Source organism: Monodelphis domestica, chromosome 7 (genome assembly GCF_027887165.1).
Source record: "Monodelphis domestica isolate mMonDom1 chromosome 7, mMonDom1.pri, whole genome shotgun sequence".
Classification (NCBI taxonomy): Eukaryota; Metazoa; Chordata; class Mammalia; order Didelphimorphia; family Didelphidae; genus Monodelphis; species Monodelphis domestica.
The window spans coordinates 188,784,595-188,802,258 of NC_077233.1; the positions used below are offsets into that span (position 1 = coordinate 188,784,595).

The following is a 17,664-nucleotide window of genomic DNA, read 5'->3' on the forward strand; positions in this document are numbered from 1 at the left end:
CCAGATTTTAATCCATGTTCTCCTGACTTCAGGCTTGGCCATTGAGCCTCCTAGCTGTTTCTCATTCTGACACATGACACAGGGGAAAGACCATTCAGTGGGTCTTATATCTGAGAACCTGTGTTCATTCATAAGTCATTATATTCTCCTGTCCACCCCAAATGTTCTGTCTCAAGACCTTCTGGTTCTTTCAACTAATCTTAGTGTGATTAGAGTTCCTAATCATAGGATAATAGATTATGAGTTGGAAGAATTGAAAAAGCATGTATTGGCACTTAGTGACAAATTCTATGCCAGATATATTGATACAAACATAAAAACAGTGCCTGCTCTCAAGAAACTTACATTCTAATAAGACATAACATATCCCAGTGGTCTTCAGGATGCAATAACAAAGCAGAAGGTAATGGAGGAAATGAGCATTTATTAAGCTCCTCCTTCATGCCAGGCAATATACTATACTAATTGCCCTACAAATATCCATTAAACATTAAGTGCCTAACGTGTGCCAGAACCTATGCAAAGTACTGGGGATTCGAAAATATCACCTCACTTAGTCCCTGCGAAGTAGATGCCATTATTATTCCTCTCACAGTTGAGGAATCTGAGGCAGATAGGTTAAATGACTTGGCCAGGATCACATAGTAAATGAGGCTGGATTTGAACTCTAATTTTCCCGACTCCAGACCCAGCACTACTACTCACTCAGCACCTTCCATGGTGTTGATGAAAGCATTTCCAATTCTTAGTTTCAGCTCTAGCAGTGCCAAGGGCCTTGGCTCTGAACACTTTTTTTTCAAGGCTGTCAGTAGCTGTGGAGGAGGAAATTGTAGCACCTGCCAGGTCACATCTCCACAAGATTAGGTTCCCTGGATGGTGACTGTATAGTGGTATGACTGGGCAGGGAGAGCTCTACTCTTCCTGGAATGTCTATGCTCATAGTTCTAGTCTGTCTCCCAATGGACAGTCTGAGAAGAATTAGTCTTAAGTGGTTTGACTGACCTGTCATGTATTGCCTCCTGTTCCTCACTCAAGAGTGCCAGGCTGCTTGAGCTAGGCTGGGTGACTTTTAGGAAGAATAACAACAGGATATCTAGAAATCATAGGAGGTAAAATCCAAGAAAGGAGCCAGTAATAAAGCCCAACATGTACTAAAGAATGGAAAGACAAAGATAAATGAGCTATTTGTCCTCTCAAAACTTGTATTCAAATTATCTGAACACATGTAAGTATGAGATGAGTCAAGTGACTTTCTCAAGGTATAATAGAGACAAAGCTAGCATATGAACTCAGTGATTTCACCTCTATTTTATTTGGTGTGGCCAGTTAAAACTCTTCTGCTTTGGTCCATTGTTCTGGATGCAGGGGTGCTCAATAAATATGTAGTTGTTTCTAGATGGCCCCATTTGGTTCTTTGGTATTTGCCAGTGCCTGCCTTGTATACTAATCCATTTTAAAACAAAACCAAAAAATGACGAGACAACTGATCTAAAACAGATATTCAAAGACCAAATTGATTGAAATGAAGAAAAAGAATCTTCCCAAGTCAAAACAACCTCCCCATCTTCTACCCCTTGACACTACAGTAAGGATAGCTACCAGTATTCCAATTGATGGCAGTAGAAAAGGTCATAGAGAAGCCCAGATTCCCACATAACCTAAGCAAATAAATGAAAATGACCCCAGAAATGCCAATGATAAAAATGACCAAGGAGGCTGGCATGACAGCATGTAAACCATTACCATAAGTGACAAAGTTAAGGAGATGGGCCAAGGAACCCAGTAAAAGATCTGACAAATGGACCTAAGTTGGAGTCAGCCAATTTGGAAAAGTTAGACTTGATAGTTCTCTGGTGATTACTGAATGGGAATAAAAATGAATATATGTATTTCTTAGTTATTTGTGGAACCTTTACAAAATTAATCATTTGTGCTATGAAATATTTACAGAAATGCATATCCTTTAGCCATTTATATATTGGCAAATGGCTTTTGCCCTTAATGCATTTGCTTTGCTTCTTTATATAACATGTTTTTGTTATATTTAAAATATCTTTTCTTTGAAATCTTAAATTAGTAAAAAATTTACTACAGTTATTTTCGCCCATGTTTCCTTTCTAATTTTAACTGCATTGATTTAGGGACGTCGAGCCAATGAGGTGAGGTGATTCGCAGGCAATTCTAGGAATTCACAGTGACAGATTCAGATTAATACGGGGCCCCGGGTCTGTCCAAGTGGGGAGGCGGGGGAAGACACTTCAGGACTTTTCCTGGGCTAAAGGAAAGGGTAAACGCTGCGTAAGCAAGAAGCTCAAACACAAAAAACCGGCGGGGCTGCGGGGTGGAGTGTATCCCCAAATCAGCGATAACTGAGGTCGGCTCGCTTGCATAACCTCTTGGCCAAATAAAAAGAACAGAACGAAACCAGTATACACTCGCAAAAGGGTATACAACTCAGAGCAACTTCCGGACTCACCGTCTCGACGAAAACGGGGGTGGGGTTGACGTCAACCTCATTTCCGGCACCCTCCTCGGGAAATCGGAAATCAGGAATTGCGCCTGCGCGTAGCGGCGCCTTTACCCTTCACCTACTCCCAGCAGGATTGTAGGACACGTGCTTCCGAGTAAAATGGATGGTCAAGCGGGGGAGAAGACTGAGCCTAATCTCGTGTCGCACGAGCAGGTAGGACTAGGCTGGGGACGAAGGACATCTGTGCGTCCCGCCAATGGTTGGGTGACGAAGCTGGGGTTAGATGCTGGAATAGGCCGCAGCTGCCGGAGTAAGACTGAAGATTGAGGATAAGTTGTGAGCGGGCCAGAGCCGGAGCCACGGAGCCCCTGTGGCGTTATGAGGCTGGCTCAGAGTTTTTGAAGGGGCCTCCGGAGAAGATGCTCTTTTCCTAGGCCCGCCACACGCCGTGGCCCAAAGGGAAGGGAACCAGGACCCCGGGATGGGCTCGGTATAATGTCTTCTTTGTCACCGTCTCCGTTACTGCGGCCTAAAATCACCAGAAAACCGGCACTTTGGGCTGTGACCATGCGCGTACTCCTTGGCCTTAGTAAAGCTATTAATGCATCCCCTGGAGGTAGCTGAGTTAGGTAGTACTTGGGGCCACAGGGTAATTGGACTTGGCCGTCTGAACTTTTGACATCTTACCACAACCTCCTGGATAGTCTTCCACCTCGATCCCCATTCCTTGACCCGTCTCTCCCATTTTAACAAAATTTCTTTTCCTTTTCTGGGTCATCCATTCCCAGATCACCCCACTCCAACCCTCCACCCCCGCCCCAATTAAATTACCATTTCTAGGTAAGACGATCCAGGGAGGCCGCTGAGTGGTTCAGTGGATTGAACACTTGGCCTGGAGTAAGAAAGATCTTGAGTTCAAATGGGGTCTCAGAAAACTTTGTAGCTTTGTGATCCTGGGTAGGTCACTTAACTATATATCTAAAAAAATGAACTAGAAAAGGGAATGGCAAATCAGTCTATTGCCTATGCCAAGGAAAACCCCAAATGGGGTCAAGAATTGTCAGACATGATTGAACAACAGCAGTACAGGTGATTATAAAATGTATCCAGGCTCAGTATATTTCCTTTGAGCTCTAGGCCTAGATATCCCAGTTACATGATAGATTATTCTATCTGGATATTGATCAAGAACTTCAAACTTTAGGAAGTCCTTCAGTGCTACATTGGTATTTCCCAAGTCCTGAAGTGCACTCCTTCCATCTCTGCCATGCCTTTCCTAGTAGCAGTTAAGGACATCTCTAACATAATTAATCTTTTTCAAATCATATTTTCAAGAATGTTTTTTTTTTTTACCAAGTACACATAATAACAAATTTCCACGCAAGTTTTCCCAAGTTATATGATCAAACTTATCTCCCTCATTCCCCCTCTAGCTGCTGGCAAGTGATTTGATCTGGGTTATATTATATGTAAATATATTATCATTCAAAACATTTCCACATGTTCATTTTTGTAATTAAGCAGTCTTATAAAACCAAAACCCCAAAACATAAACCCAAGTAAACATTTGAAAAAAATCATATGCTTTCATCTGCATTCTGACTCCAAATAGTTCTTTCTCTTAATGTGGATAACATTCTTTGTCATAAGTTTCTCAGAATTGACCTGGATCATTGTATTGCTGATAATAGCAAAATCTTCCACAATATTGCTGTTACTGAGTACAATGTTTTCTTAATTCTCCTTCTTTCTTTTTTTTTTAAACCTTTACCTTCCATCTTCCAATACTGTGTATTGGTTCTAAGGTAGAAGAGCAGTAAGGTCTAGGCAGTGGGGGTTAAGTGACTTGCTCAGGGTCCCACAGCTAAGATTTGAACCTCACACCTCTCATTTCTAGGCCTGGCTCTCAATCCACTGAGCCAACTACCTGCTCCCTGATTCTGCTTATTTCAATCTGAATCAGTCTATGAAGGTCTTTCTAGCTGTTTCTAAAATCATCCTATTCACTTCCTATAGCACCATAGTATTCCATCAGCATCATTATACCACAATTTGTTCAGCCATTCCCCTATGATGAACATCCCTTTAATTTCTCATTTTTGCCACCACAAAGAACAGATATAAATATTTTTGTACCAGATGGTCCTTCCCTTTTTAAAGAAATCTCATTGGGATACAGACCTAGTAGTGAGATATTGTTGGTCAAACAGTATCATTTTATAGCCCCTTGGGCATAATTCCAAATTTCCCTTCAGAATATTTGGACCAGTGATTGTGAGCTACCTTTAAAAACTCCCTAAATGTGTCATTTTGATCGTTCAACAACCATTTTTTATGCTGTTGCTTTTGTATAGAGCCCCCAGTTTTTTTGGACAAGTACAGGCCAAAGTTATTTTTTTTCTTCCCTTCCAGGGTTTATGGAAGGATATGGACAAAAATTTTTTGCTCAGGATGAGAGGGCATGGATGAATTGTAGTCTTTGAAATTAAAGGAATACTTACTAAGTGCCAAATGCTTAATTCCAAAGTGCTTTTGGAATACATAATAGGTATTTAATGTTAGTTGAACTGAATTAAATGACTTAAGAATTTTGTCAGTTCTGAGATTATAGGACAAATGTTAAAAGGTAGGATCTTCCCAGCAGAAAGAAAAGGCACATGTTAGAATGAAAAAAGTAATCTGATTTTGAATCATGTAACAACTATATTTAAGCATTTTTGTATCTTTGCAGATTAAAAAGGCTACAGAAGCTTTGTTGAGTTATACAAAGAAGAAACAAAATGATAATACATTACTTTTGAATGAGAACGAGAATGTGTTTTTAATGGTGACATTATGGAAAATTCCCCCAAAGGGAAAAGAAATCAAAATGTAAGTTCTAATATTGTCATTAATTTTAGATGCTTTGTTTCTTTGTGACTTTAGCAAGTGCTTTTTATTATCTGCTCTTGACAGTTTTAGTGACGATAATAGTTAACACACATATAGTACTTTATAATTAACAGAGGGCTGTGTTTATGTTATCTCATTTGTTCCCTCGAGTCATTCTTGCTTTCACCAAAAAACTTCAGGAAGTTAAGCTACTAATTCAAGGTAACTCTCTTACTTGGTGGTTTGCTTTATTTTAAAGTTTTCCTTTTATTGAATGTTATTAGGCTTCCAGAAACTTCATTCTACTTCTAAAAACCCAGGATTTTATTTTTATCTTGTGATAGAAATAGGGAGTGGGAGGGAAAGTTTCCTTTTTTTCTCTCTGTTGTTATCACACATTTGGAGAACTCAGCAGATCCTTTGGCTTTAGCTATCATCTCTTTGCAAATGATTCTCATATATAGTCTCCTACATATCAGTCCAGTATCACCAATTGCCTTTGGATTATCTGAATTCTCTTTTAGGCATTTCAGAAATAAAGGTTCAACCTATCTTTTGACCTTCCCTATCACAGTCAATTCTGTTATAATGCTTATTTGGAAAATGTGAATTTGTTCTATTAGGATTGGTATATTAGGGAATAATTTGAGTATAATTCAGATTTAATTTGCTCATATGCAATTTCATCTGCAAGCAATAATAAGAAAACAGCACTACTTGACAGTAACTCACAAGCTGCAACACTTCCAGAAATCCTTTGGCCCACCCCTACCCTTCCTTCTTGGAGGTGTTGCTGCCTGCCAAGGAGACCCTTTTACCCTTTTTTTAACAGTAGCTGTTGACTTTGCCAGAGTAACTTCCATGGGATCCACAGTGCAAGGTATAAGCTGAACAGCAATATAAGCCATGGAAACTACCATTATTTCTTTCAGAATTTATATATTTCTTAATTATTTAACATATGTAAAATTGTTGTGCCACTTTTATTAAATTCTAGTCTTTTTTTAATTTGTTACTAAGGAAGCTGGGGGGAATCTAATACCTAACCACATTTTCCTTATAAGTCTTGTGGTTTTTATTGTGCATTTTTGCATAGAACAGTAATTTCTAGGAACATATATGATGTTATGGCAGATTTAATTACTGTCAAGGACACTATCATTTTCCTCAAGCAAATTTGAAACCATGGAGTTTATCTTGAATTCCTTACACTCATGTACCTGAGAGATCTTGTTTCTACCTCCACAAATCTTCTATCAGATCCCTTTTCTCCACTTACATAGCCACCACTCTACTCCTGTAAAGATCCTCATTACCTCTCCCTTAGACTAATACAATAGCCTTCTTATTCGTCATCCTGCTCAGACTGTTTCTTCAGTCCAATCCATATTCTATTTAGGTACCAAAGGAATTTTCCTAAATCATAGTTCTGATCATGTCACAGTCCTTTTCCCTGTGACCCCAGCTCAGTAAATTCAAGAAACTCCCTTGAAGATCAAATATAAGTAGGGGCAGCTAGGTGGTTAGATGGATAGAGAGCAAGCCTGGAGATAGGATGTCCTGGTTCAGATGGCTCTTCTTTAAAACTCTTCACAACCTGGCCCATTCCTACCCTTCTAATCTTCTGACACTCCCCTTCATAAACTGTATTTCAGCTATCGTGGAATGTTCTGCCACCTCTGCAATTTCCTTTCATCTCCTATCTCCGAGCCTTTGCACAGCTCTTTCTTATTCTTGGCTGTTTGCCTTGAATGTTCTGCTTCAACCTCAATCACTTTGAGTCCCTGATTTTCTTCAAAGTTCAGCTCAAACACTATCTTTTGACAAAGACCTTCCCTAGTTTCTCCTTCTTGCTAGTACCTTCCCTTCTAATGTTGCTCTCCTTTTATACTTTGTAGGATATACCTATTATTTTGTCTCCCTCATTAGAATGTAAACTGGAGGACAGGAATTGTTTTTGCTTCTTAAAAAGTCTTTAAATTCTGTCCCTTTACTCCATCTTATACTTTCTTTTAAGAAATAGCTTCTTTCTACTCATTACTCCTTTCCTTCCTTAATAGCCCAGCTTATCTTACCCATTATGAGGCTTTCCCTTGATGGCTCCAGAGCTCATTTCTCCATTTGAACTGCTCTGAATATTTTTTGTCCTTACCACTTATTTGTCATTTAACTTATCTTTTATTATAGTTTGAAACCCCTAGAAAGCAAGGATTGTGTCTTAAATCATAAATGTTCGATAAGTTAATTAGATAGCTTGTGGGTAAACCTCAAATTTGGGAGAGTATAGTTTTTGTCTTAATCTTAAAAAAAAATCAGCATCTCTATCAAGCATTACCTTATTTCCTACTAAGATTTTTTTCTTGACTTTTCTAACCAAAGCTCCAAAACTATTGATTGTGACAAAAATAATATATATGGCTACTTTAGTTCATGTGTTCTTAACCTAGAGTCTTGTGAAATTGTTATTGGGGAGAGGAGAGTTGCCTTTTAGGAATGTTTTAATTTTTTTCCTCAATTAACATGTACAAATAATTTTCAAAATTCATTTTTTAATAATTTTTGAGGTCCAAATTCTTTCCTTCTCCCTTTTTCCTTTTTCTTTTTCTCTCAAGAAGGCAAGTATTTTGATGTTGGTTATATATGTGCATTCATAGAAAACATGTTGCAGAAGAGAATACATGAAAAAATAAAGTTTAATAAAGTATTCATTGATAATACATATATAACCCAGTGGAATTGCTTGTCTACTCTGGGAAGGGAGAGGGAGACAACATGAATCACATAACCATGGGGGGAAAATTTTTTTTTAATGCAGAAAAAAGTATTAATCTTTTCCCCAGTTGATGGGCATCTCCTCAATTTCCAATTCTTTGCTGCCACTAAAGGAGTCCCTATAAATATTTTTGAACATATAGGTGCTGCCCCCCTTTAAAGAAATCTCACTGGGATACAAGCATAATAGAACTGCTGGTTGTAGGGTATATGCAGTTTTATGACCCTTTGGGCATAGTTCCTAATTGTTCCCCAAATGATTGGATCAGTTCTCAGCTCTACAGGAGTGCATTAATGTCTCAGTGTTTATGAACTTGCTTTAATACTGTGATTAAAAAGTCAATGATTAAAAAAAAAAAGTTAAAGAACTCTTCCCCCCCCCCTTAAGATATGTTAAAGTTACATTAATTTTGAACATGTTTATATGCATGCTTTATTTCCCCCCCCCCAAATATTGTTTGTGTCTTGGGTCTAATTGCCACTGTTTTTGATGTTTCCTTTAAATTTTGTTATCCTATACAAATCAGAAAAAAAATTTTGAAGCCAAATTATCAGTTTGTGCTTTATGAAGTATCTTAGGAATTAAAGTATTTCTTGAATAAAAAGTAACTATGAATTTCATTTTGCATCTTTTCCAGATACAGACATATCAACTGGCAGCAATCTACTGTTGCTAGATCTTTTTCATCATTTTTTTTTGTTTTTTTTAAACAGCCCTTTGCCACACGGTATCAGGTCTGATTCAAAAGACATATGCTTATTTACCAAGGATGAATCCAATTTAACTTCAGAACAGACAGAACATTTCTATAAGCAGCTTTTGAAAAAGAAGGGAATTACAAGCATTACTGAGGTAAGGGAAAGTCAGTGCTTCTTAGGGCTTCAGAAGTAGGACCTTTTTGGTGTTGGGGAGGGGAAACTTGTTGCTATCTCTAAAAGTTTTCTAATATAGTTTAAATGACAAGAAATTATGTTTATTGATCTTTTGTTAGGGATATTCTGTGGAGCACTTACAAAATGTGGACAGTAAGTCAGTAACGTTTTTTTGGGAAAGATCACAAATTAGGAAAATTGGTATATTAGACAACTTATTTTTATACTTTTACTTATTTCAAGTGCTGCTTTTTATTGTGGTTTCAAACTCTTGAATTCCTCATTATAAATCTTAAGTTTTACTGAAGTAGTTTATCTTTTTTCAATTACTTGTAAAAAATATTAAACATTTCATTTAAAAATTTTTTTAGTTCCAAATTCTCTCCTTTTCTCCCTCTCCTACACCCTCATTGAGTGAAAAGGCAAGCAGTTTGATAAAAGTTATAGGTGCATAGTCATGCAAAACATTTCCATATTAAGTCATGTGAAGGGAAAAAAAAGACCAAAAAAAGAGAAAAAATTTAAAAGTAGGCTTCACTGTACATTCAGACTCCATCAGTTATTTCTCTTGAGGTAGATGGTTTTTTCCTTGAGTAATCCTTCAGATTGTCTTAGATCATTGTATTGCTGAGAATAACTAGGTCATTCATAGCTGATCATTTTACAATATTGTTACTTTGTTCACTATACTTTTGGTTCTGCTCATTTCACTTTTTTTCAGTTCATGTAAACCTTCCCAGGTTTTTCTGAAAGCATCCTACTCTTAATTTCTTATACCACAATAATATTCCATCATAATCATATATCACAGCTTGTTCAGCCATTTCCTAATTGATGGACATCCCCTCGATTTCCAGTTCTTTGCCATCACTGCTATAAAAGTTTTTTTTACATATAGTTCCTTTTCCTTTTTTAAAAAAATCTTTTTGGGATACAGTTGTTGTAGTATTGCTAGGTCATTGGGTATACATAGGTCAGTCTATAGGTGTGAGGTAATACAAGAGTTATTGTAATGTGCAATTCTATAATTAAAATGGGCAATGGAACAAAGTCCTGCTCCCAGTGCCGATAAAGAATCTCCTGTAACCTGCTTCTGGCGAATTATTTTGCAACACACACACCCCCAGCATTCTCTGGGCTTAGAGCTTAGTGAGCTGCTAGTACTGCCCCCAAGGTCTGAGTTGGACAGGACTCTTGGTTTCACACCTGTGAGATAAACCTTTCCTGGGGGACATTTAAGCTTGCTCAAAATTTCAGTCACCCTGTCCTTTTGTTGATACTGCCAGTCTAGAATTCATTATGAGACATGATTTTCAAATTTGATGGGGAACTTAGGGGAGTTCTGGTGAATCCCTTTAATCTACCATCTTGGTTTTCACTGCCCCACCCCAGCTGAAGTCCTTTTTAAAATTATTTTAAAATTATTTAGATCTTTTACTAATCTACAATTAAATCGAAATGTATTTTTCTACTTTCTAGGTCATCCCTTATAAAAGATTAAAACAAGAATATAAACCTTATGAAGCCAAGCGGCGCCTTTTGAATAGTTTTGACCTTTTTCTTGCTGATCAAAGAATTAGACGACTTTTGCCCTCACACATAGGAAAGCATTTCTATCGAAGAAAGAGGTAAGTTGCTTTTTTTTAGTGAATTGTTAAGTCTTTGCTGGCCTTTCTTAAATAAAACGATGGTGGTTTTACTTTGTTTTGTTTATAGAGTACCTCTAGCAGTAGACCTCACGACCCAAAATTTGTTGGAACACATCAATAAGATTGTCCAGGGAACTACATTGACTGTCACTAATCATGGTTGTTGCAAGTAAGTTATAATGTCTGTTCATTTAACTTGAAAGAATCTTTTGAAAATTATTTGGAATATTTTCCAGATTGAATTCCACATTAACAATAGCATCTACTCCTTAGAGTTGTTGTCCTACTTTAACTGTATCTGTAGTTCATAGAAATCCTAGGTGAAGAGTGAGAAAGTACCTAAGATCATCAATTCCAACCTCTCAATTTGCAGATGAGGCAATTAAAATATAAAAAGTACCCAAGTCATATGACTGGTAAGTTTCAGAGGAGCTACTTGAATTTAGATCTTTCTAACTCCAAATTCAGGTTCCTTACCTCTGTACCACCCTGCCTTCTCATTATTAGAGGTTTTTGCTTAATGTAACCATTAAGTGTTCATTCAAAGTGTTAATAATTTGTGTCACTTTACTATTTCTGTTTTGTTTTATTGATGGATGTAGTCGTTTCTCAGTTACCCAGCTTTCCATCTTAATCCAAGAAAGGTCTTATTCTGTTAACCTTATACAGCATCATTTCTGGTTTTTAATGAGGAGAAAGAATGGGGCACAGATAAAATATGTAGAAAAATAATTTTTTTAAGTGTCTTGGTGACATTTCTTTAGTAGATATTGGGAAAATGGGAATAAGGAAGGGCTGTAAAAGGGAATGGAGGAGGTGAAGGGACAGAAGGAATAAGGAGGGCTTATGAGGTAAAGGGAGAGATCCACTGGGGCTGAGAGATGATCTTTGTAATTCTCCCTTTCCCTCTCACTTCCCCACCAGAGAGATACCCCTGAGCTGATACTAAGGCAAGGATGAATAGGGGCAGGGAGTAGGTTTCTGGGGAATAATGGAGTTTACTTCTTTAAAGGTTTGGCTGGTATTTGAAGCCCCAGAAGTCCCATTTGTCTGGCAGGCTGACTGTCCCTGTTGGCTTTGTTGTTTAGCCAAGGCTAAATGGCTAACCCACCACCCTCTCTTTCTTTAGTTCTTCTATGATTTGAATCTGACTGAGTTTCTTCAATACAAGGTTGTTTAATAGTTCAAGTAATAAAAGGTGTGTGTGTGGGGTTAGGTTTGAGGGAATAGGAGACCCTACAGGTTGTCTTTGTTCTTTAGCTGAGCCTAATGGCTCAGCCTCAGCTTCTCTTTCTCCTTCCTCTCTAATTACTGTCACTATCCTAAACTAAAGATGTCAAATGTCCTTCTTGGGAAGGTCAAGGGATGGAAGGGTCTTTGGGGTGACCCTGTGAAGTTCAAAGGATCAGCACACTTCAGCAGCAGTTTTTATTCTTTTGCTTTTTTTTAGTTGATCATCTAAAGATATCAGGAATCTTCTCTCTTCAGGGCAAGGGAAATGGAGACAAAGCTCTGTCATCACAGACTGGGATCTCAAGCTTGGGTCCTAGCTCCTGACTCTCTATAGTTCACAGGGTAAAGACCCTTCTTTTTAGCTTTTTCTCCCACAAGCCTCTTCTCCAATTGCTGCTCCCCCTCCCCGCAACATTCTAAACGATGGTTCCTCAGTCTCAATTTTCATTTCAACAATTACCTTTTAAGTCAAATAATTCATCATTAACCTGTGCAGATAAAAAGAGGGTACAAGTAGTAAGTTTTGAAAAAGAGTAGCTCTGGCTAATGCTTTTTAATGCTTCCAGTGAAGTGAGAAAACAAACAAATTAGTCAGTCAGATCTTCATAGTTTGGTTTTGTTGCTTCTTTTAATATCTGTGTTATGATGGAATGGGCACTAGATTTAGAGTGGGGTTGACCTTTCTTTGCCCATTACTATCTGAAAGATCACCTAACTGTCCTGGCTATTAATTTTTTCCTCTGTAAAATGGATTGGCATTTGATTAAACAATCCCTGAGGTTTCATCTTGGGCTAGAAAGATCATTTAAGAACCTAAGATTATGCTGTTTTGGAGATAGATGTAGTTCATTTAAATTAGCTCTGTGCCAGTGTTTTCATCTGTTTGCTCAACTGATTCAGCGTTGACTTCTTTAGATGATTAAATGATTTAGTTAGTGTAGCAGGCTTGGCTACAGTGGTATGAGAATTACTTTGGACAGAATAAAATTAAATTCATTGGCTTACACATCAAAATTAACTACTTTTTACATCCTGAAAAGTTTGTTACATACTTTTTCAGTCATCACTTGTTTTAGCCCATTTTGCATGAGTTCATAAGATTTTGTCATACATTTAAAAAAATTTCAACATGAAACCATACTGTTCACATTTGTTGTTCAGGATACCTTTGAAAAAGTCCGTTTTTTTCCAGGTTTAGCTTTGACTATAACCCATAGTTTTTTTTTTCTTTTTTGGGTGGGTGGGGATGGTTGCAAACATTTATAAACAAGCAAAACAAATTTTTCCACATTGGCCATATCTAAAAGAAATAAACATATATACATAAATGTCTCATTCTATAATCTATCAGGAGGGTGGTAGCATTAATCTGGGATTAGGGTTGGTCATTATACTTGACCATAGAGTTCTTAAGTCTTTAAAAGCTGTTTTTTTTTCTCTAGTATTGTTGTCACTCTCCAAATTGTTCTTCTGATTCTCTTGACTTTGTTCTGTATCAGTTCATACAAAATCTCTGAATCTCTTAAATCCCATTTATCATTTCTTATAGCATTATAGTGCTCCACATTCATAAATTACAATCTGGAGTTGGGGAGTGTTCAGAGAAGACTGGTGTCTCTGGTGCAAGGGTTTGCTGAGCCCCCTTTTCAGGACTGCTTTCCTTCTTTGGTGTGTCCCTACTACCCAGCTCTCACTCTTGGCTCCAAGAAGCGGTAGCATGCCCAGCTGTCATACTCCAGTAAAATCATCACAGCAGGGAACAAAAACCAGGTTGAGGGTAACTGACAGGCCTGAAATTAGTCATTGGTTTATGCAGGGTAAATATCCCAAATATGACAAAGACTTCCCTGTTGAATGGGTAGATGCAAACAGTTTGTTTCAGCCTTCCAGGAAGGTGGCAGAAGCAGACACTTATGAAGCACTAAAAACTTTGTTAGACATTAAAGACCCTAAGGTCATCCAATGCATCCCAGACCATCTTGGCTCTTGTCTTGCCCCTAGATTTTGTTGACTCTGGAAGAGAGAATTAAGCTGACAACTGTATAACTCTACCTCACTTAAATCCACTTTATATGTGAATCAAAAGGTATTGCCCATAGCATTTTATATTTTACTATTTCATTATTATTTTGCTCCTACCTTGAAGTCCTTTGGTGACAGAAAAAAGATGACACAGCAAATGTGGATATGCTTGGAATTGTAATCAAAATCCTACACACAGGCTGTTCAGGGGATACAGTTGTCTTATATGACCACAGCAGCAGTGGGGTTCAGCAACCCCCTAGATAGATGTCTGAGCAGCCTTTTTTTAAGGCCTGAACTACTCACTTTCTGATATGAGGAAAGGGCTAGAAAGGGTGCCCTAAAAATCATCACCCAATCTAACCCTGGGCTGCTTAGGGCAGCAGGTAAAGATCCTACCTTATAGTCAAAACACCGGAAAATGTACAGAAACTTGTAAAGAGGATTTTACTCTCCGTCGGTGCATAGGATGTGTGTATATGTAAGAACATGGTGAAATCCAGTAAACCTGAAAGACAGAAAAGCCTGGCTGCAAAAGAACTTAGCAGATATGGCATCCAAATAGCAGCCCTCAGGGAAACAAGGGGATGCAGTTTTCTGCTATGGTTGCCATGATGAGTGCCATGAAGCTTGTATAAGTTTGATATCAAATTAATCTAGTCGACAAACCTGAATGCTTCCCAAACAGAATGAATGACAGGCTCACGACAATGAGATTGTCACTTGTAGGAAAGTGCCACACTACCTTCATCAGTGCATATGCTTCCACTATGATGAGCCCTGATGAAGTCAAAGAAAAATTTCCTGGAGACCATCAACAGTGTGTCAAAAAAGAACAAGTTTGTAATGCTGGGTGTCTCTAATGCCGGATGATGCACAGACACATGATCAGATGTGGCAGGGAGTTGGAAATAACAAGTCACTTTACTAAAGACTTGTGTGTCTTATGAGCTCATCATCAATACTGGCTTTCATTTACCTAAATTTAGTAAAGCTTAATAGTTGGCACTTTTACAGCAAACATGGGTATTTAACATACTTTTGTCATTGTAAGGAAAAGCAACAGAAAGGATGTGAGGTTTGGGAAGGCAGTGTGTAGTGCAGAATGCCAGACTGATCATAGACTATTTTTTTAAGCCCTTACCTTTTATCTTAGAATCAATACTGTGTATTGGCTCCAAGGCAGAAGAGTGGTAAAGGCTAGGCAATGGGGGTCAAGTGACTTGCCCAAAGTCACATGGCTAGGAAGTGTCTGAGCCAGATTTGGATCCAGGACCTCCAGTCTCTAGGCCTGGCTCTCAATCCACTGAGCTCCCTAGCTGCCCCCGATCATACTTTTAACTTGGATAAACATTCCCATTCAACAAAAGTGGCAACCCTAAGGCTAGAGGACTACCAGAAGTCTTAATGTACAGATTAGAGTGCTTCTACATGCCCAGATAGTTTGTTGATTACTTGGACAGAAAACTGAGCCAACACACACAACACAACAACACAGTTGGCAACATTGGAGCAGAAAAGGAGTGGTCAGCTGCACCACAGATACCCATTTGGGCCAGAATACTCACAAACATCAAGATTGGTTTGATTAAAATGGTGGAGAAAATTCTGATGCTACTAAATAAAAAATGAAAAAGCTACTGGGTTTACCAGCAGGATACTTCATCTGTCTCCAAAATGGCAGCATTTAAGTCCAGAAGGTTAGAGCAATGCAGGATTCTTAGCTAAGTAAGAAGGAAGATGAAATTCAGTTTTATACTAATAGTAAAACTGGAAGTACTTCTGTGGTGCCCTGAAAGCTGTTTATGGGCCAAAGACCTAAGGTACAACTCTGCTACTCAATGCTGCTGATGAAGTTCAACAATAAGGATATGATCCTGGAGGGATAGACTGAACATTTTCATAGTATTCTCCATAAACCATGATCGATCAAGGCTGAGGCCATTGACCATATGTATATGTATACATCAGGTCAAAGTCAATATCTCTATAGCCAAACTTAGAACTGAAGCTGTTTTGAATGCCATTAGGCTCCTCTCATTAAGCAAAGTACTGGCTGCTGATTCTTTACAAGAATCAAGGCAAGGCATCCACTGTTCATATAAAAACTGACTAGAATTATATAGCAAGAGGAGATAATATTGACAGGTACCAGGAGTACCAGAATCACATCAAGGTCAGCTGTTAGGCAGTGACAGCAAATTATTTATTTGTTTATTTTCCCCTTGAATAAGTTTATTTAGTCAATTTAGAACATTATTCCTTGGTTCTAATAATCTTATTTCCCTCCTTCCTCTCCACCCACTCTTCCCGCAGCCAATACACAATTGCATTGGGTATTACACGTGTCCTTGATCAGAACCCATTTCCATGTTGTTGTTTACACTAGGATGTTCATTTAGAGTCTACATCCCCAACAATATGCCTTCAACCCATGTATTCAAGCAGTTGTTTTTCTTCTGTTTTTTTATTCCCACAGTGTTTCCCCTGAATGTTGTAATGATTAAAATAGTTGAGGTCATAAAATGTAATAATTAAAATAGTTGGTTGATATAAACTGTAGTGATTAAAATAGTGGAAGACTTAAATTGTTGTAGATATAAGAGTGGATGAGTAAATTGTGACCGCAGGAAATATGTTTTGAAGACAGTGCCTTGTTTTAAATCAAATATAAGGTGGTCGCCAGGGAAATATTCCCAATTATTAAAATATACCCAAGACAGCTGGGTTTTATAGAGATTTTAATTAATACAAATGTGGAATTAAGAAAGAGGGAGAGAGAAAAAGGAAATAAATGAGAAAAGGGTTATGCCAGCCTAGGAAGAGAGGGATCAGTCAGTTTTTTATCACTCACCACAAGATCTGTCCAAGCAAGGATTCAGAGGGACGGCGTCTCCTCAGAGAGGGAGTTTCAGCCAGAGTCAGCCTCCCTCGGACTGTCTTCAAGAGACTGTCTTAAGAGCCTCCTTTAGGAAACTGAACTTAATCACAGATTTTCATCTCCTTATAAAGGGAATTTTCTCCTAGGTCACCTCCCCTAAGTTCTCCCATCTACCAATCACAGTAGACATTTTTCTTTTTTTTTTTTTTAAATGTTAATTTATTTATTTATTTTTTTAAAATATATTTTATTTGGTCATTTCCAAGCATTATTCGTTAAAGACATAGATCATTTTCTTTTCCTCCCCCCCCCAACCCCCCATAGCCGACGCGTAAGTCCACTGGGCATTAGATGTTTTCTTGATTTGAACCCATTGCTTTGTTGATAGTATTTGCATTAGAGTGTTCATTTAGAGTCTATCCTCTGTCATGTCCCCTCAATCTTTGTATTCAGGCAGTTGCTTTTTCTCGGTGTTTCCACTCCCATAGTTTATCCTTTGCTTATGAATGGTGTTTTTTTTCTCCTGGATCCCTGAAAGTTGTTCAGGGACATTACACCGCCCCTAATGGAGACGTCCATTACGTTCGATTATACCACAGTGTGTTTGTCACTGTGTACAATGTTCTCCTGGTTCTGCTCCTCTCGCTCTGCATCACTTCCTGGAGGTTGTTCCAGTCTCCATGGAACTTCTCCACTTTATTATTCCTTTTAGCGCAATAGTACTCCATCACCAACATATACCACAGTTTGTTCAGCCATTCCCCAATTGATGGGCATCCCCTCATTTTCCAGTTTTGGGCCACCACAAAGAGCGCAGCTATGAATATTTTTGTACAAGTCTTTGTGTCCATTATCTCTTTGGGGTACAGACCCAGCAGTGCTATGGCTGGGTC

The 17,664-nt window shown here is 38.2% G+C and overlaps 1 protein-coding gene across 2 annotated transcripts in view; it reads left to right on the top strand.

Annotated features, from left to right (window-relative positions):
* Nucleotides 1-2,531: 2,531 nt before the first annotated feature.
* The window catches only part of LOC100023703 (ribosomal L1 domain-containing protein 1-like), a 30,455-nt gene continuing 15,322 nt past the window's right edge, over nucleotides 2,532-17,664 (top strand). The window contains exons 1-5 of one of the 2 annotated variants that reach the window (XM_007498612.3): nucleotides 2,532-2,683; nucleotides 5,202-5,341; nucleotides 8,828-8,966; nucleotides 10,466-10,614; nucleotides 10,703-10,804. In XM_007498612.3, coding sequence (XP_007498674.1) covers nucleotides 2,630-2,683; nucleotides 5,202-5,341; nucleotides 8,828-8,966; nucleotides 10,466-10,614; nucleotides 10,703-10,804 — 584 coding nt within the window. In that variant the 5' untranslated portion in view covers nucleotides 2,532-2,629. The remainder of the gene's footprint in view (nucleotides 2,684-5,201; nucleotides 5,342-8,827; nucleotides 8,967-10,465; nucleotides 10,615-10,702; nucleotides 10,805-17,664) is intronic. The other variant, XM_056806184.1, reaches the window with a different exon arrangement.